Source organism: Apteryx rowi, unplaced genomic scaffold, assembly GCF_003343035.1.
Source record: "Apteryx rowi isolate R43461 unplaced genomic scaffold, aptRow1 scaffold_509, whole genome shotgun sequence".
Taxonomy (NCBI): domain Eukaryota; kingdom Metazoa; phylum Chordata; class Aves; order Apterygiformes; family Apterygidae; genus Apteryx; species Apteryx rowi.
Window position 1 is genome coordinate 418,143 of NW_020450771.1, and position 26,971 is coordinate 445,113.

Sequence of the window (26,971 nt, forward strand, 5' to 3'; positions counted from 1 at the left end):
ATCCTAACAGATACAGTTGTGTGCCCATGTGAAACCTCCACATTTTAAAACCTGCAAATGTCAGGCTTTAAGACTTGAGATGGCAAATTATTCACAGAATAATTTTGTCATTTTTCTTTCCTTAAAAAAATAAACCTGTCTTCTACAAAGAATGATATCTGTAAACACAGTGTTGGTCTACAAATTAATGACACATGAAATTTGGTTACATTACAAAATTCATAAGTAAAAGAGAAAAAATCTCAATAATTTGCTAAACTACTTACAAAACTATTGCTCATTAAGATTGTAATAAAAAGATGGCAATGGTTTTAATGATACCCTTCTGTGGGATCTGTAAGAAGACATTTCTACAGCTTTCAGCCCAAGCAATATGCCAGAGATAGGCTTATGTGCTCATGGTCTGTAAATTACATACGTGATATTCTTCATAGTATCTGTTTCTCTTTTCAGTAAAATATTTGTGCATGCCATATGCTCTTCTTATTTTTGTCTTTATTCGTGTTTCCCTAGCATTGGGAATGAGAAAAGGTCACCTGAAACATCAAAACATTTAATTAACACAAATACAATGAAGTCGCTTACTACTTCAAAATCATTGTCTGTTCCCTTAAAAGTGATTACACTGTCACCAACACAGGATCGTTTTTCACTGGAAGAGGCACAAACAGCATAAAGGTATATTTTTTTACACTGATATTGCCATTAGTAACCAGTTTGGAAGAGGCTGGGAAAATGAGAAAGCGAACAAACGCTTGCTAATTGTAGGATTCCCAACCTGCTAAGGCTTGGGTGTTGTGTGAAAGTCTGACTTGACTCCCTCTTCTTTGTACCCAGTTACTGTTCCTGTCATTGTCACACACAGTGTGGTGCTGGGCTCTTTTTCTCCTTCCTCATCACCACTTATCTCTTTGTTGCCATATTGCAAATACTACAGTGCTGCATTTCCAAATATTTAGATTTTGGGAGGTTGTTTTTAATGTGAAACATTTTTCTTATCTGTACTCAATTCAAATATGATTTTACTTAGACAAATCAGAAAAAAGGACACTCATGCATTAATTTTCTAGGCATGAAATAACTGGTTATTCTCATGTATCTGAAACATTATTCAGTTGCAAGCTTGGCTTAGCARTTAGCACTGTGGAAAGAAATCCTTTGAAGGACACTGATAGATATTCATATATGGTTATGTTCAGAACTCACGAAAGGGTATGTACTTTTCAGAATTAACAAGGGTTGATGCAGACATAATTTATAAGCGAGTAGAAATAGAATTTATGCTGTGTTCATAATGTAAGTGCTCCGTTTGCAAGGGGCTAAACATGAGAAGAAAACTGTAAGCATATAAGTGAAGCATATGCATAAATGACTTGTTGAATTGCAGGTGCTGGGTGAAATTGATCTCATCTAATTTTAAAAGTTAGTTGTGTATATCTTATCTAGTCACCTTAGACTCTATAGTTAATGGAGAGAAAAAGATACTTTTGTTGGGTCTATCTCAGACAAGAGGAATTACCCTATGAGGGTACGTATTTCCTTCCATTGACTATAAAGGAAACATGCAAGTACTATATTAGATCTAGATAACTAATTTTTAGATGCTTAAGTTCAATGAAGTGAATCTCACCCAAATATACATTTTGGGGAAAGATGGAACTTAATATGCAAGGCAGGAAATACTGCTACATATCTTCAGTAGAAAGTAAGATATAGCATACAGTCCTGCAGTATAGGTATAAATGCTTGTAACTGTAAGGTATTTTTGAAGACATTATATCTGAGGAGAGAATTCAGCCCTGGACATAAAAAATATATTTATGACCAACATGCATTTCCTTTTGGTGCAGAATTTGGGAGGCAACATTCAGCTACTGCATCTGCCCTCAGTGCCCTGACACTTGCGTTGCCTCTCAGTTGTCTGTATTCAGAACAGAAATCCTTTTTTGCTTGCATTTTGCCAGTTTATGCAATATCAAAGGGTTGATTTAACTTTTGCTTTGGCAGTTCACTGGAGAACATAAGTCATACAAAGAATTAATTTTAAGTAAAAACAAAAACAGAAGCTAATTCTGTCTGAGAAAAAAATATGTGACAATTTGGGTAATTAAATTGGTAGTAGTTGGAATCATAGTTTAATTATAAGTGTAGCTGAAAATGTATGTACAGAGCAATTCAAATTAGAGGATTTATGATGTCAGGAGACATTACTTCTTAATCTGTCCTTAAATTTTGCCTTTTTATTTTTCTTTTGGAGTTGTGTCTCCTTATGTGAACAAATTAAAAATATCTTTGTGAAGAGAATGCCACAACGATAAGGGCTGACAGTTGTAAATTTCTGTAATTTTAAATGCACATTTGATTAATAAGTGTAGCTTTTCTATATTAGCATTTGGAGTAAATTAATGATGTGAAGTGGGAATCAAGCAACAAAAGAAATTGCCAGAACAAATAATCTGGGATGTGACAGAAAATTTAAAATGGAAACAAAGGTCTTATTTGCAGTGAGTTTTTAAAGCTACTAATGCTTTGAACTTGGTATCATCCGTTCATACATTAGTTTCTCACTGAGACTATTGAGCCTCTTTCCTATGTTATCTCACTAGTTTTATAGCTCTTATTCCTTTGAGGTCAATAGAGTTACATCAGAGAAAATGCGGTATAAAAAAACTAAAGATCTGCACCAATTTCATACTCATTACTTCTCATTCTGCCTCCACAGCAGGCAAAAACCTGTAACAGTCATTGTAGCCCAGAACATATGAAACACATAGGTTTGAATTTCAGCTGAAAGCGGGAGCTAATAAATGCTTTAGCTGTCATTTTATCAGCTTACGGATGTCTTCAACCCAGAGTTTTGGCTTCTGGTTAAAGGCTTTTATTACTGTAGTGTTTAATTTTCATTGATTTATTTATGTAACTATTGCTATATTTTGGTGTATGTGTGTGGAAATTTTATATAAGCCTGTGTTTTATCAAGTAGTAGTTGATTAGGAAGGGGAAAATGAAAACTTTTGGTAATTGTTGGGGTTATTGAATATAAGGGCTTCTGTACTACAGAGAGCATAATAATTAATCCTCAAAGCATTCTACACAAAACAGCAGAAATCTGTAAAGTGCAGAGTATTTATTTTTTGTGGCAAGTGCAAGTTGTACATCAGAAACTTGAATATACTTTTTTTCTTTTATGCTTTGGTGTGCAAAGTTTGCCTGTGAACCCAGTGTGTACTGTGCTTAACTTGTAGTAGTTGGAGATGGAGATGTAATAGTTAATAGATGGAGATATAAATGCCAGTGAAAATGGACTGAAAAATGCTGCATAGAAGTGTTTCTGTGGTGGAGGTAGTAACAATGACTTTAAGTACACTGAGAACAAGAAGTTGAATAAAACAGTGAGAGCCTGAGCCTGGGGGGAAGTAAGGAGAGAAGAATTAAAGGTGACACAGAGTGGCCCCAGAAGATAAAAAGGATAAAATCATGAAGAAAGAATCACTGACAGAGCTAAAACTCATTCTTGCATTCAAATGTGTGAATATCCTGGTGTGTGAGGGGAGGAAGAGATGGACAGAGAGAAGGCTATCAGGAGATCATTTTTTATTAAATGGGAGGAAACAGTAGTATTTAGTAAGAAATAAGCTACTAGTAGATATTTCTCACTATATGCTTAAACCTTGGCTACCTTTAAAGGGTTTACTGATACAGTTGTGTTGATGGTGCCTTCTCCACATGTACCTCCTCTGAATGGTGATAGAGAATTTACCAGTAGGACGTTGTTTTAGATATTTAAATCTATTCCCTAGGTAGAGAAAGCCATACCATTAGACTTGTACTAATATAACTGTGTCCATGTGCCTATACAATGTTTTTGCCTTTTCAGTTTCGCTGCTTACAAGTATAAGTGTTTTTTCTTTTGTATCCCTAACACAACTATGCCAACAAAAGTTGTGAGTATAAGCCATGCCCCAGTTTGCCTTTGAGTGAAGTCACGCTGCTGATGGAGATATCCTGACAACCATCTCCAAATTTATTTGCATCCTTTTAATAGTAACTTTAAGGGTGAAAGAGAACTTTTTCATAAGTGTGTCAGCAGAAAAACAGGTTGATAAAAATCTTAGTTCCTCCCATGTTCTGGGCAAAACTATGTTTTTAATTCCTTTTATGGGAGCAGTATTCTCCACCTTTTCTGTGTTCACAAGCAGATTCTTCAATTTATGGTAAGAGAAATAAAGCCCAGATTRCTTTCGCAGGTCTGCACTACTATTCCTTGCCAGAAATGAGTCTAGTAGTCTACAGAAGTGAGTAGTGCCCTTGGATTTCATCACTAGGAAGGTAATCACAGGCTGAACAGGTCAGTAAACTGCATGGCATCAGGAGAGACATATTTTTTCTTACTGGCCTGTAGAGATGTGAATGTCTGTAACAGTCAAACCTTAATCTGATTGCAAAGTTTGGCAAATCTCTCCCCTGCCTGTGTAGTTGGTTTGTGTTTTACATCAATGGGTGACAACTGCTTATTTATGCAGTGGATTGTATTTGTGACAGCCAAAAGTAAAGTGATCTGTGAGGCCTGCAGAGTCTGTGAAGTCCTTCAGGGAATCAGGGAAAACCTGTAATACACTTAGAAATGAGTCCAAACCTGGTGTGTGAATCAGAATTCAGCTTTGGGTAGCTCCAAGGTTTTGATGTGAGATCCTCTTTTAACAAGCTTGTTGGCTTACACTAAGGGGCTGGCGGTATCTGGCAGACAGTGCTACGATTTTCATCTTGCTTTTGGTTTGCAGTCMTTTGGGAAAAGGGCTAAAATATACAGAACATAACCTTTCTAAGTGTTCTTGGTAGTATGCTTAGAAACGTGGAAGGATTATTTGATAGATGGTTTTCAGCATCCTGATGCCCACAGAACCATGGCTAATCTTTCTAATCTTCTTTATCTAATGTAATCTGTGTATTCTATCCTCTCTGCATCTATGTATCTTATACTGAAACAGCACTGACGGGGAGCTCTAAAATGCCTGGTTTTGTTTCTTCCCAACAGCTGGCTGTCCAGACTCCTTGATTAAAGAGCTTCATCACTTCAGGATTCTGGGAGAAGAGCAGGTGAGTTAGCATCTCAAAGGCAGCGTCATAATGTCATGAAAGATAGACGCTAATGAGACAGTTTCGTCTCTCTCCAGGGAGACACTGTGTGTCTCATGACCCCCAGTGACCTGAAATGTGGGGAAAAAAGCACACGGGAGATATACATGAGATTTTTTTTTTTCATTCTATCCATCAGCCTTGACAGGTTATTAATTGGTACATCTGCTATCTGCCACAGCTTTTCAGCTTTGGACTACAGCAGTAAACAGGCTCTCTAAAACATCGGAGAGGCAAACAATCTGACTAAGGGATTGATATTTACAGCTACTCATAATAGGATCTTTCTCTTTCTGTGGCCTTTTTGTCTCTTTTAAAGGTATGTTTCTCATTCATAATTATAGCTGTGCTTTGTACTCACAGAACTGTTTCTATAGAGAGATCTTGAGAAAGCGTAAGTGATATGCTTTTGTAACACTCAGAAGGTGATCACAGTTCCTGTTTTGTCAATACTAAAATTAATGTATAGATATATTGAGAAAATAGCCTTAAATTTTGAAAGGCAAGTTGAATTTTTGAATACTCAGCATTTCTGAAATTCAAGTTGTCCGTATCTTTCAAGTCTGCCTCTCCTAATGTACTGTTTATGGAGCCTAACTGCCTAACACAGAGTTGCAGATTCTAGGGACCAAGGACATAACAGGTCAGCATTCATGTACTGTACATCAGAGTATCAATGTCTTTTAGTGAATCTAGCCCCAAGGGACTTGGGAAAGGCTATACGAAGGCTGTGTCAGAGGCAGGAGTAGGCCCTGAGATGTCCAGTCCAAGTCTGGTTCCTTAGGTGTTATATCTGACTTTATTGTCTAGAACCTCCTTTTGCTTCTCCGTTCCCTTTCAATCTCCTACAGGTATATTTTTATGACAGTTAGGACTGCTGGTAAGTTTTCTAGACTTTTAGTGTTCCTCCGTCAGAGTCTCTTTTCAGCTGTTACAGAAGGTCATCCTAATTCCTCAGGGACTCAGTTTCTCTGTAGCAAGAAGGCAGCCTGAAGAGGAGTGTGGGAGGATTTAACTGACAGGAGTGGAAAAAAAGACAAAAAACAGGCCAGACAATTCCCAAGGAGAGAATGGAAGAAGGACTCTGTTGAGACTGAGGATTTAGGAAGAGCAAATGTAGAAATTATGACTAGGATTGTCTGGGCCAGGAGACTGATGAGATCCAGCAGGCAAATAGAGGAAAGAGTGACACCAGGGATGGAGCTTGGGGAAGCAGGAGAGATGGGGCTGACTGGGCAAAGAGGGTAGGAGTAGAAACCAGGGTGAGAGCAATAAAGGTCTGACAAGGAACTGGGGACCAAGGACTGGAGGGCAATGACTAAGTAAAGAAACTGGCTAGAAGAGGCTGGTAAATAAAAGAAGGTCTGTACTAAATGCCCAAGGAGGTGAAGCTATGCAGAGTAGACTGGGAAGAGAGGGAAGAAAGGAGAGTTTTGGAAGGGGAAGGAGGAAATGGCTAAACCCAGAGACTGAGTGTAGGAAGGAGAGGGCTGAACCAGAGTTTGATAGCTCTGACGATGGAGTTACAGAACCCAGCCTTGGTAATGACCACTGACTGAGCTGATACGATTTACTTGATGGACTTTCTGTTTTTTTCTATTTGCTTTTCAAAAAAGGGAGTGGTAGACATAAAAATAAAGGCTAAAAGAGTTAAGAGTGCAAATCAAGAATTCAGAAATTAGTAAATGTCAGATTTAAGACTGCCTGTTTAATTAATTTTTCTTTATTCACCTTTGTCTGCTCATCCACCCTGGTGTCTTTGCATTATGAGAGTATTAAATTATATGGTCATACATTATCTCCAGAACTGAGATGATGTAAATCACAAGCAACCTCAAAACAGAAGACAGTTAATCTGTATCCAATAATAAGAGAAGTCTTGAAGAGAATGGACTGAGAAGGAGTTCTATGAGTAAAGCACTGCTACTAAAATAAACACAGTATTTTTGCCACACAGAGTATTTTTGGTATTTTTCAGGCTTTTGTAATGGAATTACTCCTTTTTTATTGACTGAACATTTTTATTGACCTAAAACAGATGAAAAATATTTCACAACATGGGTTAGGAGCATAAAACTATGTAGATGGAAAGTTGTTTTGCAGAATGGATCTGACATATAAAGATTTGTCTTTCACTGAAAATGGCTACAATAATAGAATATTTGGATACAGTGATCATCATTACAGTCTTTACAAATGTCTTTTCAAGTAATGAACATTGCCATGCTACTTGAATTATTTCATGAGCCCATACCAATATAAAGAATACTGCAATTATATTCTCCCTCACAAAAGCAATATTGTAATGAGTCTAGTGGTGACCGCTGTAGCATTTTCTTGGAATTAGCCCACAGTTTGAGAGGGAGAAATTGATGCAAAAACAAGGTAAAAAATAGTTAAAATCCTGTAAATGAAGAAAATAAGAGATTTGGGGAAAATTCCTTATTCACATGACTATTTAATTATTTCTTATATTTATTTGGTTATATATTTGGKTTTTTTAAACACACTTAAGAGTATGTCTTTTTCTGTTGTCATGTGTACTAGATAGAAAAAAAATCATAATTCATTAAAACCCTGCTGAATTCAGACTACTTACAATTTCAGCATTACCATCCAGCATATATTTTCTTCAAGCCCAAGCAATAGTCAAAGAATAATAGGGCATCTTCCTGCTACATGTTCAATCTAGGTTTGTTTTAAAAATGCTTATGTATTTAAGGCCAGATTATAATAACAGAATGGACCGTTGTAATGATCTCTTCTGGTCTGCTTTAGAATCCAGATTACATGACTTCCTTGAATTAATTCTTGTTCAGACTAGAGTATAATGCCTAGAAAAGCATCCACGCTTTGTTTAGAAATCACTTGCAGACTTTAGATCCTATTATACCTTTCAGTCATGAAGGACAGAAAATTCCCAGCCTCTTTTCTTTCAACTGTTCTGCCAGTACACTCCCTATATTGCAGTATCTCCCATTCCTCAATGTCCAGATCCTTTGCATATCCAGTTCCCTTCTTCCTATCAGAAGGCAATGAGGGCTCATCAAAAAAAAAACGACTTGAACTTGTGAATGTGACTCAGAAAGAGCCACCCTGCCCCTAAAAAGGATTAAAATAGATTGCTTATATAACAAAACCAAGTCAGTTTGTCAACCAGATTCTCAGCTAAATACTTTTCAGCCAAAATAGTTTGAAATGTATATGCCCAAGTGCAGGTACTCATAGCTTCCAGGTAAAGCAGTGACTGCCCAGTGAGAAGGAATGTAATTTTCCTCCTAAGAGATTCCTATTTATTCATCTAAGAGTTGCTTTAGTGCTTTTAGACATGGACGGGCACAGCTCAGATTCAGCTCACCAATCCATCACACCACCTAGCCACTGCTTCAGACAGAAACCACACTCTGCAATTGTGGACAATATTGTTTGTTCCTAGAAAAGTAACTTTACATTTGACTGTGCTGAAATGGAAGTTGTTTGCTTAAATCCAGTTTACCAACAGTCCAGATCGCTCTGTAGCATGAACTTATCTTGTTCATTACTTCCTCTTCTCAAATTCTTGCAAACCTTATTTGTGATGTTTTAAGTTCTTGGTTTTCTTCCAAGTCATTGATAAAAATTTTAAGTGGCGTAAGGCCAAGAATCAATACCTTCAGGACCTTTTTGGAAACACACCTGCCTAATGATGATTACCTATTTACAATTATATTTTGAGACCTGCCAGATAGCTAAGTTTTAATCCTCTTAATATATGGCATGTTAATTTTGTATCACTCTAGATACTTAATCAAAATGTCATGCAGCACCAAGACAAATGCCTTAGAGAAGTCTGCTTCATCAACTCTTTTACCTTTATCAGCCAAACTTCAGTCAAATTAAAATCAAGCAACTGTTGCTAATACAAAGCCATAGTCTCTACCATTTCTTCGTCAGATATTTGTTTCCTGTAAATACTGAGCATATATCATTTTTGTTGGTGTCAGGAAGAGGTAAAGGTGTTGAGCAGCTTGTAGGATCAAACCACTGGAAAACATTTGCTGCATGTATATCTGTCTATCTAAATAAGCTGTTTATTTTGCTAAGCATAAGCATTGAAGGAGGACTAATGCTGAGAAAAAAAGGCTTTATATTTAACTTGAAGCATGATGAGTTGCTGATCATGCTAATATTTGCTGAAAAGCAATTCTGTAATGATAACACAGTTGTCAAAATAGACAAAATTCTCTGTAGTCTCCCGGACATGTTAATTTTCCAGGTTGCACCTTGGCCTTTTGTTCTGTCAAGGATGTGCTTTATGGGAAATTCATTCCAGCTGAGAATTTTATCTTTTAGAGTTTGATTGGTTGCAAGACAGTTTTTAAAGAGGGAATTATTTTTAGACTTTATGGAAAGGGGTAATCATAGTCTAGTGCAGTGATAAAGGAATATGAGCTCTCTTGGTATACGATACATATTCTGGGTACCTAACTTCCCACATATAATTGGCTTCCAAAGTAATTGATTTCAAATGCAACACAAATACATTTAGGAACAGATTGCTACTCCACTTGATACTTGTCCCTCTGAGAAGGTGCCAGAGAGTCTGACCTAGAAAAGTCTCTAAAGGCAAACCTCTTCTAGAGCTCGTGAACGTGAAAAGGCTTCTTCATGTCTTGGACTGTTATTCTTTTTTTGCTTTCTGGTTTCCTGCCACATTATAAGGTGGAGCAGATGCAGAAAAAGAAGTTCAGCAGCTTTGATTGGTTTGCTTCAGACCTTCATTTCACAAATTCTCTCAGTGCAAAACTCTGTACAAGGCAAAGAGAATCTCCTGGACATGCTGCCCCAGGAAGGGTAAAACCTGAAGTTGTCTAGTTCTCCTTAGCTCTGCGGAGTGTTTTCTTGCAGTTTGATTTCATTATTCATAATCTCTTATTTTCCTCTAGTATAATGAATGCAGTCCAGCCCCCTATCTAACTGCTTCATTTCACAGGTATCTGAGATATATTCCGGATTGGGGTGAAAGATTTGTTAGCTGGGGGGCAGCTGAACAATAGCACAACACAAGAAAGTCCCAGTCTCCTGCAGTAGCCCTTTGCTCTGTCAATATGGCTATCTCTACAAATAAAGACAAGTGGTTCCATATTTGGTGATAGTTCAAGCTGCATACAAAAACACATTAAAGATGCAGTAAATATGGTCAAATACACTGTAAGGCAGATAATTCAACAAGCCAGTGCCAGAGATAGCAGAGAGAACACTTTATTTCAGACCTAAACACTACAATACCCAAACATAGCAATTTGACTAGTAATGCACTGTTATGGAGTCTCCCTAATGACTCTCTGAGAAACTTCCCTTTTCTTTTCTCCCCAAAGTGATTAAAAAAATCTTGTTTAATTGTTTAAATGCAGTATTGTGATTCATGAATAAAATAGCAGCTACATCTGAAGGCTGGAAGGGAAAACAAATAATGCAGGAGCAATTTGCTGTTATACCTGAGTGCCCCCAACAGGTCAGAGCACAGACAAAGCAGATGGCATGCTAGTGGCAAGAAAAAAAGACACTAAGTAATGTATAGCTGCGATTCTCTGCTATATCATCTGGTCTGACAACTTTGCAGAATGTATCGGCCAGTTTTTTGATATTTTGACAGGGGAATGCTCAATTTTAACAGATTTCTCCTATCAGCTGCTACTGCAACTCATATCACTGCTCACTTTTTCTTTAGAAATGCTGTGAGTGTTTATATCCCTGGAATCAGGGCAAGCCTGGATGGCACTCCATTTTCTGCACATTTCAGTGCAAGTTGGGGGAAACTTAAGTAACAGAATGTCCTGTTTTGAAAATCAGTAGATGCACATCCCCATTCTGTTCAAAAGTGGTGTGGGCTTGTGCAAGCTTTCACTGTGAGCTATAACTTTAGGAGCTATGGGAGTCTAGTACTGAGAGAATGCAGTGAGGACAGAAATCATTCACTTTGATTTGTTTTTTAAAGGAATTTCTCTAAAATACATGTGTGTGGCAGGGGGAAGGTTCTTTTAATTTTTTGCTTGCCACAAATATGCTAGTTACTGTATTTGCTTGTAGGAATTTATTTTAAAGTATATGTTGCACAATGTTAATGTAAAGTCAGTTTTAAACTAATTGATACATGCTATTTACCCACTCAAGAAAAAGAAATGTCATGTGACAATTTTAATTAATTAGCAGAGTTTAGTGCAGGAAGATGCCAAATATGAGCAGCAAAGTGCTTCTGAAGTATTTGTGGGTCAAGAACTTTGGATAAGTGCATTTAGAAAAAAATATAAGACACCTCTCAATAATTCACATAAATTCCAAAAAAAAAAAATCTCTGAATGAATTTTTACTAAATAATTCCAGTTCATAATTACTAAATTACTATTATTAGTATTCTCAAATCTGTATCTTCATGAGTAGATTTTCATACAGGTCTGTGCTTTCCCGCTTTCTTTTTTCCTCCATTGACTTCGCCCTACTGCCCAGACTACCTGAATGCTAGTGATGCCTACATGCTTCTCTCAATTTCCTCTCCTTTTCTTTCTAATCTCAGATTTCGGTCCACCTCAGGTGGCTTACCTTTTGGATTTGTCATCACGGTCCCAAAACTCTCTCTCTAAAATTGAGCTACTTTGTTTAACTCCTGATCCCCTTTACATCTTCTTTTTTCTACCACTGGGCCTACACAACAAACTTTACAAACTTTACAGCAGCTTCATATCACCCATGACTTGTCTCTCTTCTCTCCTTATGCCATATCTGCTTTGAATGTCTCCTAACCATCTTCTTTCCTGATTTCACACATAACTGGAATCCATGTGAGCTCCTCATCTGTGTCTTTCCTGGTTATCAGAACTTTATCCTCTCTGAGTTCTTGTCATAGATAAGACATGTCTACATGTCTACTCTTTTTTTTCCATACTGTCTGTGCATTAGAGAAGTGAGAACAATTTATTCTTGGTTCAGCAGCTGAAATGAACATGGGGGAGGAAGAAGGGAGAAAGTGCTTGTTATCAAAATTAATTTAAAGGATATTCTTTTCCTGTCAAAACCAGTTGTCTACTTGTCTATAAAAATAGCAATGAAAAACTTCAGTGCTTCCAAAAACATAGATAGAGGAATTCTCTTCCACCCCCCTTTTGTTAGATTCAGAGAATGGATTTTAACCCCAATGTTTAACCTCCCAAGTGGATGTAGATATCTGAAGGTGGGACTTGCTCTGTCCCTTAGGTGAATTTTGACCCACTTTCATGGGATATGCATATATTTGTTGAACTGGAAAAGAAGAATGACTATCCATTCTTCTGACCTTGGAAGTGGAATTCCTGCCAGCCAGTCTCTAACTTCAGTGAATCCTAGTTACACAAAATGTAACAGCATCAACTGAAAAGATTAAGCTTTCCTTGCATCCATTAGAGCTTTGGTGGTTGTGTCATTTGTAGGGGAAAAAGGAATATAGATTCGAGCTCCACAAGGGTCAGAAGGAATTGAATGTTAATCTCCAGCATTCGGTCTGTTCAGACTGATCTCACAAATATATGCAGGAAGACCACAAGCTTCCAACAGTTTGTAAATACAGTGTCAAGACATATACCATCTTCTTCATTGCCAAGGCCTTATATCATGTTGTTTCTCCTGTATTCAGTTTGATTTCCTGTACAACCTGCTCAAGTGTCCTACCTTCTCACTGTTCATTTTATTGTTTTTTCTTACTCCTCAACTTGTGCTTTCTTTCATACCACTCTGCAAACTGCAGTCTTTCCTTTCTCCCTTTCTGCTCTAATTCCATTTTGTCCGTGAATTGTGCTACACTGGTCCAGTCATGGGTCCACTTCCTACCTGAAGTATTTTTTTGTCTTACCCAATTTCCATGACTCTTAAAGTCAAGCAAGTTCCAGCCCTCTAGAAGGCAGGTCTTCTTCTGGTCTCCTTTGTGGTGTGCGCAGTGCTCCTGAGGGAGCAAGAAGGAGCTGATGCTCTGGACTTGTTTTTCTCATCCTATCACAGGCCGACAGAGGAGCCCACCAACTCAGGAAAAATAAAGTAAGGGTGGTCCAGTAACCACATACCGGGGTAAAAGCCGGGAACTCCGGAGTGCTAATTACCTCTTGTCCTTCATACGCATGTTATGTCAGTCCATCTCATTATAATTTCAGTCACCTTCCTGATGCCACTTTCATAAGTATTTTTACTAGTCCAGTGTGTGCTGAGTTTTGTACTTTTAGATGCCTAATTACATTATGTAACTAATTATTTTTTTCATATGTGTATAATACATATAAATAAAGTGCTTAGTCTACATTATGGACTATTAGCCTCCACAATCTAATTTTAAGACACGCAGATGGTTATTTGATTTATAGGAGCAGTAAAAACAATCTGACTCCAGAAAGTAGATTTTCTTTCCTCTGAGATGGTTACATGCAGTTAAAAGAAACAAGTAATCAAATTAGCTTATAGAGATTAAAAATTTTGGTTTTACATCTACTGTTAAACTCTTGTCCAAAGTTCCCTGGGAGGCTACTACTGAGCAGATGTTTTTAGGTATGAGAAAAAAAAGGGGGGGAAAAAACGCTGTGCCCAATGTGTAAAAGCAAAATTAAAATAGCACAAGGCATATTGAAGCATGACTTGCAAATTAAATGACACGGCAAGTAAGCACTGTGTTCATAAGGTGCATTTTGCAGGGTTTTTATGCATCCATTTCAGGTTTGTCTTAATATCTGAAGCTCAAGGTAGCTGAAAATACTGTGATCCTTAGCTAAACCTGCTTTATTCTCGTGTCAGCCCAATGATTTCAATTATATTACCTGATTTACAATATCAAACGATTGAATCTCCACTGTTTGAAAACCTGGTACCATTCTAAGACTCAAAGGGATACCATCCCAATCTGGAAAATGAGGAGCAGGGGATAAATGGTTACATTTATCCAGCCTCCATGTCTATGTCGTACTATAATTTATAATAATTTATAAAAATCATTTATAAAAGCCCTGACAAGTCTTTATAAACAAAGTTTGCATGAAAGAACTTTGTGATGTGGTAGAAATACCATAAGTAGAGCTGAGAATTTTTCACTTAAAATTTTATTCCATTGGAAGTATAGATTTGAGTTGAGTGGTACAATTCACAAATTGAGGGGAAGGTTCACCGCAGAATGCTGTTTTCACGCACACATGGAGACACACACACACAAACAATGTTTTATGACTATCTTGTGCACATACCTTTAGCTGACTTAGTGCTGGTGATTTGAAGTAAATCATGATTTTTAAAGAACTTTTTTTCAAATAAGCATTGAAATATATGGTCCATTAGTGAATCTGGCAATTATTTACCTACCTGTATTTCTGGGGCCTTTATTACAGTAGTATATAAATGCCTGACATGCTTTGCTCAAAAGCTGATTTCTAGCAGCAGTAGACAGCTGGTGATTTCTGTGTAATTTTATGCCCCTCATTACCATAGTATTTGATGTCCTCATGACTATTAATAGATTTTGCCTCTCAACACTACAGTGAAATCAGCAAGTATCATTCTCCCTCTTAACAAATGGGGAACTGATGAGGAGCACAGATTAAGTGACTTGACGTGAAAACCACAGGAAGGCTGTGCTGCTGCCAGGAATTGAAATCAGGTATCATGAATGCTAGTATAGTCAAGTTCCCCATATACTAAATTCTGTAAGAGCATCTTCCTAAAAATAATTGGAGATATTTTTTCCTACTTATAACATGTTCAGATGCCTTTTACACAGGATGAGTTCATCTCTTAAATCGGGGACACTGATAATAATGGAATAATAGATATTGTAAAATATTTTAAATGTACACAAGAATTAGATTCATCTCATTCAACAACAGCTATCTAAATGTTAGATGTCTAGCAAATGTTACAAATCTCTAACAAATGTTAGTTGTCTCAGCTTCAACTATAGCACTTCCACAGGGTGATTCATCCCACCTGCCTTAGACATCACATTTAAGACAGGATAAATTCCCTTCTAGGGATAGCTTTCTCTTCTCATGTAATATAGTTGGAGTCTATATGAATTTTTTAGGTAAGATGCTTAATTTCTGAAGAGCTAAAGTTGGGTGAGGTGATTCAGTCTAACCTAAACCTTGCTTTCAAAAATAGCTTAGGCTAAGTGACTTAGGATCAGAATTACTGGTGCAGCAGCACTTAAAGCAAGTGTCACCTGACTTTAGATGTCACCATTTAGCTAATTGTCTAATCTCCCCTTATAGTTAATAGAACAAGACACTTTGGGGCTCAGTTCTTCTCATGCTAATGTACAAATCTAGAATAGAAATGATGAATTACATCCTATTTCTCTCTATTAATTATGAGGGAGAGTCTAAACAACCAATGCAGCCATAGGCATCATCACTGTGGAAATCTAAGCTAAGTGAAATGAATCCCGCTTTAAACATCCAGTTAAGAGTCAGAGGTAAAGCAAACCAGTGATAAAATATCCTTTAATATCTGATCCATGCGTATGATTGATTGAAAATACCTCCAGGACTCCAAAGCCATTCAAGTGCTTTTGAAAATTGACTTGTTTTAAACACGTTGATTGCATCAGGACTGTGTGATGCATATGGCTGTGGTGTATCAGGAGAAAATGCCTCCAGTAGATATAATCTCTGGCTATATACAAATAGCTAATCAATAATTCATGAATAAGTGTTTTGGTCCTTTACAAGCCTTTTATACATGTACCCTTAATGTAAAGTGAGATGATTTGTTTCAGACCACAGAATACMGCATATAAATCAGTATATTTTACATATGACTGTGTAATGGCAGCAAACATATACACTCTGCTGCTACATGTTTTAGTTGGTTGCGGGGTTTTCACTAAGCTAGTGTATAGGTACAAGAAAAAAGAAATTGTAAAATGACATCTTATAAGTGTATCTGAGCTTTGAAGGTAGGAAACAGGCTGTTAACTAGATAGCAAGATGTGTAAATACATTTAGTAGAATCTTTCCTGTCTTCAAATTGACCCATTTGTTTGGATTTTGTAGTGTGAAAATCACTGCTGACAGTGCTATAATTATATAATGATTTAGTATGATTTCTTTGTGGAACGAGTATAGAATATCAAATTTCTTGGATAAAATATGATTTCTTTCTCCCTCTCACCAGTAGGACCATTTCCTTTGTATAACTTAGGAAGACAGATTGATTCCAACCTTTCCTATCCCCAATTTTGTGTATCAAAAAAAGAAGGCGAGGAGACGGGAGGAATCACTTCGTGCCCTTTTATGCTAAGTTAGGGACTGGAAAATATATCCTTTTTTCAGCTGAGAATTTATAGTGGAAATGCTGACAGAATCTCAGCTAGAGTCTCACTGCCTTTTGTCTCTATAATAAGCTACTAGCAATCAAACATTCAGTACAATGGAGTGTTACCTTTTAACAGGGTAAGACAATCTCCATCCTCACCTTCAGGTCCAGTCCGTGCCCTGAAGAAAATTTAGGTCAGCAGAGAGTTTTGCAGCTGTGATTACCAGTATTTCTGTTCAAGGCCAGCAGAATGACTCAGACCACTCAGCACATATTTAGTGCAAGGATCGCAAACTTTGCTGAAAATTTATAGAGTCCGACATTAAATATTCATTCCATTACTCTAGGTTTGAGCATAATAATAACATAGAAAAACACCAGTTAACTTGTTGAGCCCCCACGTTCAAGGAGACCTAGCAGACACACCTTGTAAATTTCCCAAAATACTGCTATCTTCGGGATCCAAGGGCTAAAACCTTAATTCATGATTTCTGGCTGCTTTTCATGCACTGAGTGATATTTTGAAGGCTTTCTCTCCCTTTGGGTTTTGCTTTTCTTTAGAGAGGGAGTTTGTCTGGATTTTTTGTTTTTATTAGACAATTTGGGAAAGTTTTTTTTTTCTTTATGGGATGCAACACTTTTATGTCTCTCTATATATTTTATACTGTATGTCTCTCTATATATTATACTGTTTTGAAAATTCACATACTATGAAAAAAAATCACTATAACAACACATGTTATGGCAACATTTGCAGAAGAATCTTCTTAAATGTACCTGCAAAATATGCAGTGTCTTTGTAATTTAAAATGCTTCTTTGTGTGCTTTGTGTAGGAGGTTTTGGTCCTATTGCTTCAGTTTTCCTTGTTGGGTTTCTTGGGAGAGGGGTGGGGGTTGGAGAGGAGATTTTTGTTTGTTTTCCTAAAAAAAAAGGTACAGCAGGGTTTTTGTGATCAGTTATGAAGTACTAAATACCATTGTGAGTGCTGAAACATAAAGCTTTGTTTAGTTCCTTTCTCACACCACAACATCATTTGGCTCCCTCAGAGAAAATTCTTACAACTCCCTACTTCTCCGGCCTTTGGGATTTTCCCTTTCTGTTCTTTGGGGCTGTTTGGACCAAATGCTTTCATTTATTTCACTCAACAGCAGATCAGATTTATAGGTGAATCTGAAACCCACTTTACAGTGGTCATAGCCACTGGTGTGGAACTGCACTAATACTACACCTAGAGTGGACATGATTTACATGTACACAGCATGATTTGTACTTGCTCAGCTTGTCTCAGTTCGAAAGAAGGGCAAATTAGACCAGGGAAAATTATTGCAGTCTCATCAATCATTTCAGAGTGGAGTTTGTGTCATTGGGGATTCACTGGGAGCTAAAAACCCTGTTTTGTTCATGAGCTCTAGATTTTGCTCTTTACTCTAGCACAAGTTTCCTGTGTGAACCTGAGCGTGTTATTAAATATTCCTGTATCTCAGTGTCTCCATCAGAAAATGGAGACATTTCCATAGCCTTTTAGGCTCTTGGGATGGGACCACATAATAATTGCAAAATATTTAAAAATTTTCCTGAGGGCCACAGCAAAAAAAATACACTTTAATATTAAAATAAATGTATTTGAGAGAAATATTTTGCCAGTGAGTTTTCATGAAATTTGTTTTGATAAGAAAGTTGACTGGCAATTTTTACAACCCTTTAGCTCTAAAAAATTATACTGTATTTCCAGATATGGTTACTTTGGGGATTTGGGGGGTTTCTTTTCAATTTGTATGCCGCATTTATCAGTATCTGGTTTTGGACTTTATTTACAACATTTGCAATAATTACTTAATAACAATATAAGGGTGCTTGAGGTTGTTTACAGGAACGGTCTGCTGTTTCCTTGATTTTAATATCACACATGATTCTCTGGTGGGGAAAATGAGAGCTGTAAGTCAGAAAATGATGCATCCGATGTGACTTGGAGCAGAGTGCTACTTACCCCATCTGCTAGAATGCCAGAAAGTCCTAAATATCTGACAAATAACCTGAAGTTACCGTGTGAGACATTAAAACAGCTGACTGTGTTGTGTGGGATGGGTTTGGGCTCCAAGTTTATGGGCCCTTTTTGCACGCTGCTAGAGTTCTAACGTGACTCTGTTGTGTTGTAGTACAACCGCTACCAGCACTACGGTGCCGAGGAGTGTGTGCTGCAGATGGGGGGAGTGCTGTGCCCAACTCCCGCCTGTGGAGCAGGCTTGCTTCCAGAACCAGGAGTGAGGAAAATTGTGTGTGAACCAAGCAATGGACTAGGCTGTGGGGTAAGAACAAACATTTTCCTACTAGCTCTACRGGAAACATATTGTGGGACTTTAGAAGAAGCGGAAAAAAATCACATTTTCCTTTCCCATTAGTGACTCTGAATTGCCRTTCACACCAGAGTGAGATGCTGTAGTTTTCCATAAACAATTTTAATACAGTACGATGGCTTAGGAATGACTGCTTTGTCATGTAGACTGTGTCCATCCCACTATTCTTTGCATTAATTGGTTTAAGAAGTTGCTGATCTAAGGAGTTAGAGTAAGAAGYTGAACCATGCAAATGACAAGCCAAAAGCGCTTTGACTTTTTTCTCCCAGCACTCAGCAAAACTGAGCAACATCTAGAGCAAACCATTCATTATTATATTAACACCACCTATCTTTATAGATAAGGAGAGAAAAAGGAGAGAGAGAGAGAGGGAGGGAGAGAGAGAGAGAGAATGACCAGTCAATGATACTGTGGTGACTTTGCTTATGTATTTTAAGATATATGATGAAGAGAAATATAAAAATATTTTTATTTTCTCATAAGAATTGTTTTTTAGCAGGGGGTGTGCACAATTGATGGTGTGTTTTCAGAAAACAAAAACAGATGACACTTGAAAACATTTTTGCTAAGAGGTCAGATCGCGTGGATCAGCAATTTTTTGGCAGTAGAAATAACAGGTACCTTAGAAGAAAGAAGCTGCAGGGAAAATAGTAATACATAGAGATAAATCTCTATATAAAAGATTCTATTAAATGTTAGGTCAGAGTGACTAACTGGCATTTGTATTAAGATACTCTTTCTATGCTTAATATTATTACTGAATTCCACGCAGGCTATGAGGGAAGTGAAAATATCTATATTTGTAAAATATTATCATGCTCTTGCTGTTGTCTTTCTTGGTGGAAAATGCACTTTTTATTGCAGTTTTGATGTTGCTCAAACTGGTATCATGGAAGAATAATGCTTTCCTGAACTAGGAAGTTGCAGTAACTTGTCTTCTATGAGTAGGTTAGCATCTGTCAACCTTGGTAAAACTTCATATCTGTCCATGCAGTGGTGCATGTAAAACACAGTACTCCCCAGACTCACTGAGCAGACAGAGGGCTATAAAATAAAAGAAGAAGGTGGGAAAGTAATGATAAACAAGACTGAGTAAATGAAAAGAAATGCCTCCAGATTAACTACTGGAAATTGGTTAAAAAAGATAAAATCACAAATAATTTTTACTCTGCTCTCTGCCTTGAAATGATGAAAATCCAGCTGCATTTTGCAGCTTCATTCATCATCATTTTGACTCTGGAATTGCGCTGCAAATAAAGTATACATAGCATAAAGGATTGATATATTGCCTAGTTTAGCAAACTGTTCTGTTTCCTTTTATGGACTCTGTGCTGTGCTTGCTGGTGACCAGATTTGCAGTCTTGAGTTTGAACTAACCCTTTGTTTTGGGTTATGTGATATCTTGAACATTTGCATGTACAATTCACTTGGGCTGAAATGAGGAGCATGAGGCTGGTCTGCAAGACAAATTTGGGTAACATTTGGGCTTTTCCTCAGAATCTGTAGCTAAGCATAATGAAACAGGGTGGAAATAAGTGCCTTCAGTTCTTTCTTTGCCCCCTGACAAATGATAACCTTAAAGATTTGTGGCAGCAGGTTTCCTGTGGCGAGGGTGCTAGCTCTGCATGTCTTATATCCAGACCACGTAAGACCTGTGTGTGTCTGYGCACTCTGCTGTCAGAACTAGAGGACATAGATAATTTTTTCCTGCTATGGAGAAAAAAGGCAAAAACTGAGTCTGCTGTATCTTCCTTTGAGAGGATGGGACCAGACTCTTTTCAGTGGTGCCGAGCGACAGGACGCGAGGCAATGGGCACAAACTGAAACACAGACACTTTCATCTCAACATGAGGAAAAACTTCTTCACTGTGAGGGTGACAGAGCACTGGAACAGGTTGCCCAGAGAGGTGGTGGAGTCTCCTTCTCTGGAGATATTCAAAACGCGCCTGGATGCAATCCTGTGCAATGTGCTCTAGGTGACCCTGCTTGAGCAGGGGGGTTGGACTAGATGATCTCCAGAGGTCCCTTCCAACCTCAGCGATTCTGTGTGATTCACAGTATCTACTACATAGTGTTGTGGTGTAGAGGCATTGTTGTTAGTTTTGCATGTGACTACTTGCATGTTATAAGACAGGTGGTACCCTCAAGGGAGATGGATGAGATTGCTCCTTCCCTCGAGGGCTTCTGAGCCCACTTGGGGCAAGAAAGTCCCAGCCATTGCAGCACCAGAGAGCTGCAACCCAGAGTTGGGGCCTGTGGCTCATGGAGAAGAGCARGGCAGGGAAAAGGACCACCATGGGATCCGAGAGCAATGACCAAGTCAGCTGCCAGTCAGGAAGTCATGGATTTGGCTAGATGTAAGGACCTGCCTGCAAGGACACCAAAACTGTTAGGAAAGCTGTTTATTTCTACTCTGACTTCCGGAGTCACTTTGAGTTTTCTCTCTTTAGAATATTAAGCTTTCTTTTTTAAATTCAAATAGGACCTGGCCTTTTCTTACATGAAGGCCTTCGAGTCTTCTTTATGGACCTGTTGTAGGAAAAATCCAGGCACATCCACTTCAGAGCTCTGGGTCCCCTCTCAAGTATATACAACAGTTTGCAAGCTCAAAGAAAGGCCCAAGATGAAGAACTGCCCTTTTGTCCATCCAAAGAAAGGTAGAAGAAGATGCCTTGCAATATTTAACTGTATGGCTTATGTTAGAAACAAGTTCCTTTTTGAAGCTGCTAAGCAAATAAATAAGGACAGCAATGTGAATCTGGAGATGTTTGAATCTGGAGATTTTCCTTCAGTGTCTGTGTCATACTGTAAACTACAATTTAGATATGTAGTGTCTCTTTTGGGGTACTTGAACCTCTATCTTGGGGTAAAATTCAGAGGTGATGACAGCTAACAGCTGAAGATACATCTAACCTTGATGGTCTGTTTTTCACCTGGAAGCCCTCTTAGACAAACATTTGTCTGCTGCACAGAACAAATTGATTATTCGTGTCTGAATTTCAGTATAAGAGTAGCTAACAACTGGGTGGGGCTTTTGATTAACTGATGAGATAGATCAAGGGAAGGAGGAGGGATCAGTTTTCAAGAAAACAGTAAATGAAAAGGTTTTTTCAGATTCTGTTTTAGAAAAGGAGAGGTAGAAAAAGAACAAGTAGAGAATAAGTTGGCCATTCAAGACTGAGGCAAAATAAAGATTCCATGATTTAGAGAAGAAATTGTGTGAAGCAATCCCAAACATATAAGGACTCTGACCAAATCTGGCTGAGCATCGAAAAATGAACAGGTAACTGAGCCAGGCTAGGATAGAGACATTTTGTCTTCCTGCTTCTTCCTGTGCTATGTGAAATGAGGAACTAGTATTTCCTTTGCAAAGTCATTGCTATCAATGTCCCTGGAAAGGTAAACTTGAATCTCCAAGAGAAAGCTCTTAATCTGCTAAAAGGGAGTTTGGGAAAGTTAGAGAGAGTTTTGGATTTTGATTCGTCTCAGGAAATTTGAAAACACTGATATGTGGAGCCCAGAAACAGCCTGTAAATATCCAGAGAAAACTGCACCAAAAAGAAGGTGAGGAGCAAGGTTTAACTTTAAGCATCCTCTTATGTATCCTCTTCAGTCAGGGACTGATATCTATTCAAGCTTCCAAGCAAAGAAGTAGACCAAAAAGAGAGATTTATTTTGACTTGAAAAGTAACATCCAGAAATCTTTTTAGTGATGTTAAGCAGTCCACACCCAAAACCATGTCATGGTGCCACTGACTGACCTCACTCTTGCCTACTCTTTCAGGTTTTTTTATCATTAGCCATAAAAATATTAATTGATTTACCAAGATGTTACCATTGTACACTGTTATTCTACCTTTATTACAATCCATCAGACTTATCTTTCCTAACTTTTATTGCTCAGATGTAAAATTTTGACATGTATGATACAAGAAAACAGCAACAAATTATGGAAGACATCACAGATTGTACCAACTGGCCTAGGTACAGGAAAAGCTGTAGTAATCAAGGCTCACAGAAGCCCTATGAAGAAAACATTTTTGTCTTGTTTTATATTATACTAGAATATTATTTCCTACATATTAAGAAAATTTTAGAGGTAAAAGCAGGTTAGAGTGGAATTTCAAGGAGGAGAATACTAATTGTGTTTTAAAAAGGTTGTTTTGGTATGGAAACATATAGGGCATCAGTCCTAGAAAACTTTCCCTGTTAATATTTTTCAGTGACATGATAACTAAATAACATGTAATTGCATGCCTCCCCCTGTCCCACCATGATACAGACATTTTGCAGTGTGCAGTATCAGTTGGCCCATCCAAGAAGAAACTCCCCTGGAATGGGGTGAGATGGGGCTGGACAAACAGAGCCTCTCTCAGTCTTTGCCCCCTAAGTTTAATCATCCCTAGCATAGTGTGTATACAAGCAAGAAGAATATATTTCCAGAGAGCCACTCTGCTTCAATGATCCCTTGCTAGTAGACCTTACTCTTAAAGCCATAGTTTATATAGCTATAGCTATAGCCAAGTGATATAGTTTATGGAAGTCCTAAGATCACTCTAAACTATACTAAGGTCTGGCTAGAATTTAAATGGTCACAGAAACAGGCTGTCGTAATTGATGTTTTGTGGCCCTTCATTCTGATCCCCTCAGTTGAAACTGCAATCCACAAGTGAGAACTCAACCTTAGTGTATTACATTTGCAATGCTACAGAAAGTATTACAGCCTTGCAAAGGGAGCATAAAATGTGGGGCTATTTCATCTCTTTTACACCGTATTTACTGTTCTGTAAGGATAATGCCATTGAAGAATGTTGAGATTTTACAAAAGTTGCATTCCCTTCCAGGACAGGTGAATTTTTAAGGCTGCAGACTGCAAGTGTTCCCTGAAAAATCAATAAATATAAATACCATGTCTTCATTATTAATAGAATTCCTAGGCCATTGTATTGCATAGAGCAAAATCCCTAAGGCGATTTCACTCTTCCAAGCAGTTTTTTCCCATTGATTTGTTTTTGCATTCTTCTTTCATAGCTAAGGAAGCACTTGCCAAAAGCAATTTCAGTATATTTATAGAAAAAAGCATTAATGATTGTCTGCCTTTTTCAGAAAGCTTAATAAAATAGAAAGCACTCTAAAAGAGTTGCATGAGAAGTGCAATACCCATTCCTGTTGTCTGCAAAGCTCTTTTCTGTGGTTCATTATCTCCTGTTCATGCATCTCCTAGCATGCATGCTTCTTCTTCAGCACTATTTTTGTTAAGCGTACTAATACACACATAGGTGAACCCTAAATAATTTGGAAATATACTCAGTTTTGAGGAGACAAATCTGGAATGTAAAAAAAAGGCCACACAACAAGTTGCTATTCACTTGACTTAATTTTGATTAGCCAAATGATGATTTTGTTAGTTTTGGGTGTCCTTTTTATCCTGCTGGGGGTGGTGATGATGGTGTTTGTATCTTGGTTAGAGTGCCATGTTGATGTAATTTTACTCTCTTTGGGACCTGAACTAGTTTGGAAATACTCTTTCAGAGCTATTTTATACATAGGGAAGTACACAATAGTGTACATAAGTGTACCCGAGTCTGGAAGTGTAAAGCATTTTCTCCATCTGGCAGTTAAAAGTATTCTTTATCAAGTTCAGGTCTAATGCAATACTTTGGCATGATCAGCAAGTACTTTCTTTGTGCAAATTCAGTCTGTCTTGTGTATGGTTTTGGGACAGTATTCCATATATGGTGCCTGACCAAAATGTTTGAAAGTCTGACTAACCTAAAAGACTTTGCTTTAAAACTGAGATGTAGATATAAATGTTTAGTTCAATGTTTAGTTCAATGACATATGCCTTGCTCTTCATTAGTAGTAGCAGGAAAATCTTGAATGTATGCAAAGAAAGAATAAGCGCCTTTTAAGATACTTCCAGATACAAAGATAGTCAAGAGGAGTAGTGCTAATTGAAGAGAATCTTTGAAGATAACTTGAAAAAAATATATATAATATATATAATATTTTTCACTTTATAATCAGATGAATAAAAGGTCATAGGTGAAGCAGGACTGCGTGCCCAGCAATCTGAATTCTTTTTCAATTCTGAATGGGAATGAAAGTGAAAGCAGGAACAGGAATAAGAGGCTCTGAGGTTTTGAAAAACAGAGGAATAATTCAGAAAAGAAAAGACCTCAAGACCTTTATGTCATTTGTGAAACACTAAAATGGAAATCAAGGATTTAGCTGCTATCTAGTACCTCTACTAAAATTGAAGGGTTACTCTTTGTTATTATATTTGAGATATCTGTCCCTGTTCTGTATGTCATTAAATTTTTGCTTTTAAGAAAATTCACCAGAAATGTATTACCATGGATAAGGTAATATCTGAAGATATTGCTGAGATTAAGAAGCTGACTCACAGCAGGAGTGTTTCAGAACATCATATTGGGAGTTTTTTCTAGGGGAATGAAAATGAGACAGACATTTTCTATTATTGCTAAGCGCTGAGTTGCTAGCATTATGCCACAAGCTCTAAGCAGTAATCATGTATTGCTTTCCTCTATCGAGTGGGCACTCTAGCCTTTAGAAAGTGGAATTCCATCTTGTTGACACATTATGCTTCAGTAGCTAAGCAAGTTGTTTCATTGCTAAAATGCAGCAAGCTTTCTCAGACCAACCAAAATTCTTTTTTGATTCATGTTTTTTTTTGTTTGTTTGTTTGTTTTCCGGTAATGTTTTCTGTGACTTACAAAGAATTGTAAACACATGAAACTTTTTAACATGTAGCAAAATGTTAATGTTTTAATAAAACCTTTACCCTAGAGCAGCACTGCACAATTAACAAACTATGTTTTGTTGTCAAGGGACACTATTTCTGTTGCCCAAATCTTGCAGTGCTGCAACTCATTGATTTTGTGACAGATTTGAAATGCAGACGTCAAGAGTGAGTGGCTAAAGCAATATGGAGAAATTTTACATTATTAATAAAGTGGATCACATTAGTTCATAAGACTAGCAAAGGCAAAACAAATAGTTGTTATAAGGAGAACAAATCAATTACTTGTGCTTAGTTCAATATGTAGAAGAATACCTGCTTTTTCTTTTACCTCACAAGTCATGGAGAACTAGGTGGTAGAATAATGTTAGAAAACAACATATGACTCTCTTCAGCTCTCTCTGAGCTAGAATTGAAACCACATCACCTTTGTCTGCTAGAAGTCCAGAATCTTATGGTATGTCCCATATTATGTGGTCAAAGTCCATACCCCTTGAAGTATATGGGGTGTAGCTTTTGCTTGATTTCTGCATCCACAGGCATCTGGAAAATGGCTATTGCACGTGAACATTTTACAATGAATGTGTAATGTCCTGATTCACTTTTTTGTGGCTAAACTAGTACTTCACCATTTAAAATCTGTCTTACGGAATCTGAGAAAGAAGGAGAGAGAAGATGGAGAGAAGAGGTGGTTGGTTACCTGACAAAGGGATGGAAGTTGCTGGCCTCTTAAATCTGTGGCACCAGACTACAGATAGCACGATAATGCTATTCCTGACTCAGGGAAACTGTATAAGAGAAAACTAGGATTAAATCAAATTCTTGCCTATAAAGATAAGTCAAAACTGGACACACAGGCCTGGGACCAGAGGGGCTAAAACTGCTCTGTATGAATCTAACCCAGCTCAGATTGGGATTTGTAAACTAATGTTTTTCAAAAGAAAAGTAGTCCCCATTTTACCAATTTGCCTGAAACAGGAATGAGGTAAAAGTACAAGCATGTTAGACCCATTTTAAATTGAGAGCTGAGATAAAATAGGAGTTGGATTTAAAATCATGTTGGTGGTTGTTTTAAGGATTTATCAACTAAATTTTTTTCCTTGTAAACTGTTAGATCACACAGTCACCTCGAAAAATGCTAGAGACCTTAGTTTTAGAGATACCAAGCACTGAGCTTTGTCACTCACTCAGTATTAGGAATTCTAGAGGCTGAAGCTACCTGGGCCTCAAATTTCTTCTCTTGTAGAAAGGGAAGAATGACATTTTGCAGTAGATGAAATGTAAAAATGTGCACAATTTAAAATATCGACAGCTTACAATAAATTGATTTTAGCACACAGATTTGGAAAAACAACTCCAAAAGAAGTGCCTTGTCTAGTGGGCAGTGATTCCTGATCTTAGGTACCCACTGAATATATAGTT

At 37.5% G+C, this 26,971-nt stretch overlaps 1 protein-coding gene across 1 annotated transcript in view; it reads left to right on the plus strand.

Annotated features, from left to right (window-relative positions):
• The window catches only part of PRKN (parkin RBR E3 ubiquitin protein ligase), a gene marked incomplete at its 5' end in the record, with an annotated part of 536,136 nt that overhangs the window by 398,013 nt on the left and 111,152 nt on the right, over positions 1–26,971 (plus strand). The window contains 2 exons of the mRNA XM_026080011.1: positions 5,036–5,097; positions 18,589–18,738. Coding sequence (XP_025935796.1) covers positions 5,036–5,097; positions 18,589–18,738 — 212 coding nt within the window. The remainder of the gene's footprint in view (positions 1–5,035; positions 5,098–18,588; positions 18,739–26,971) is intronic.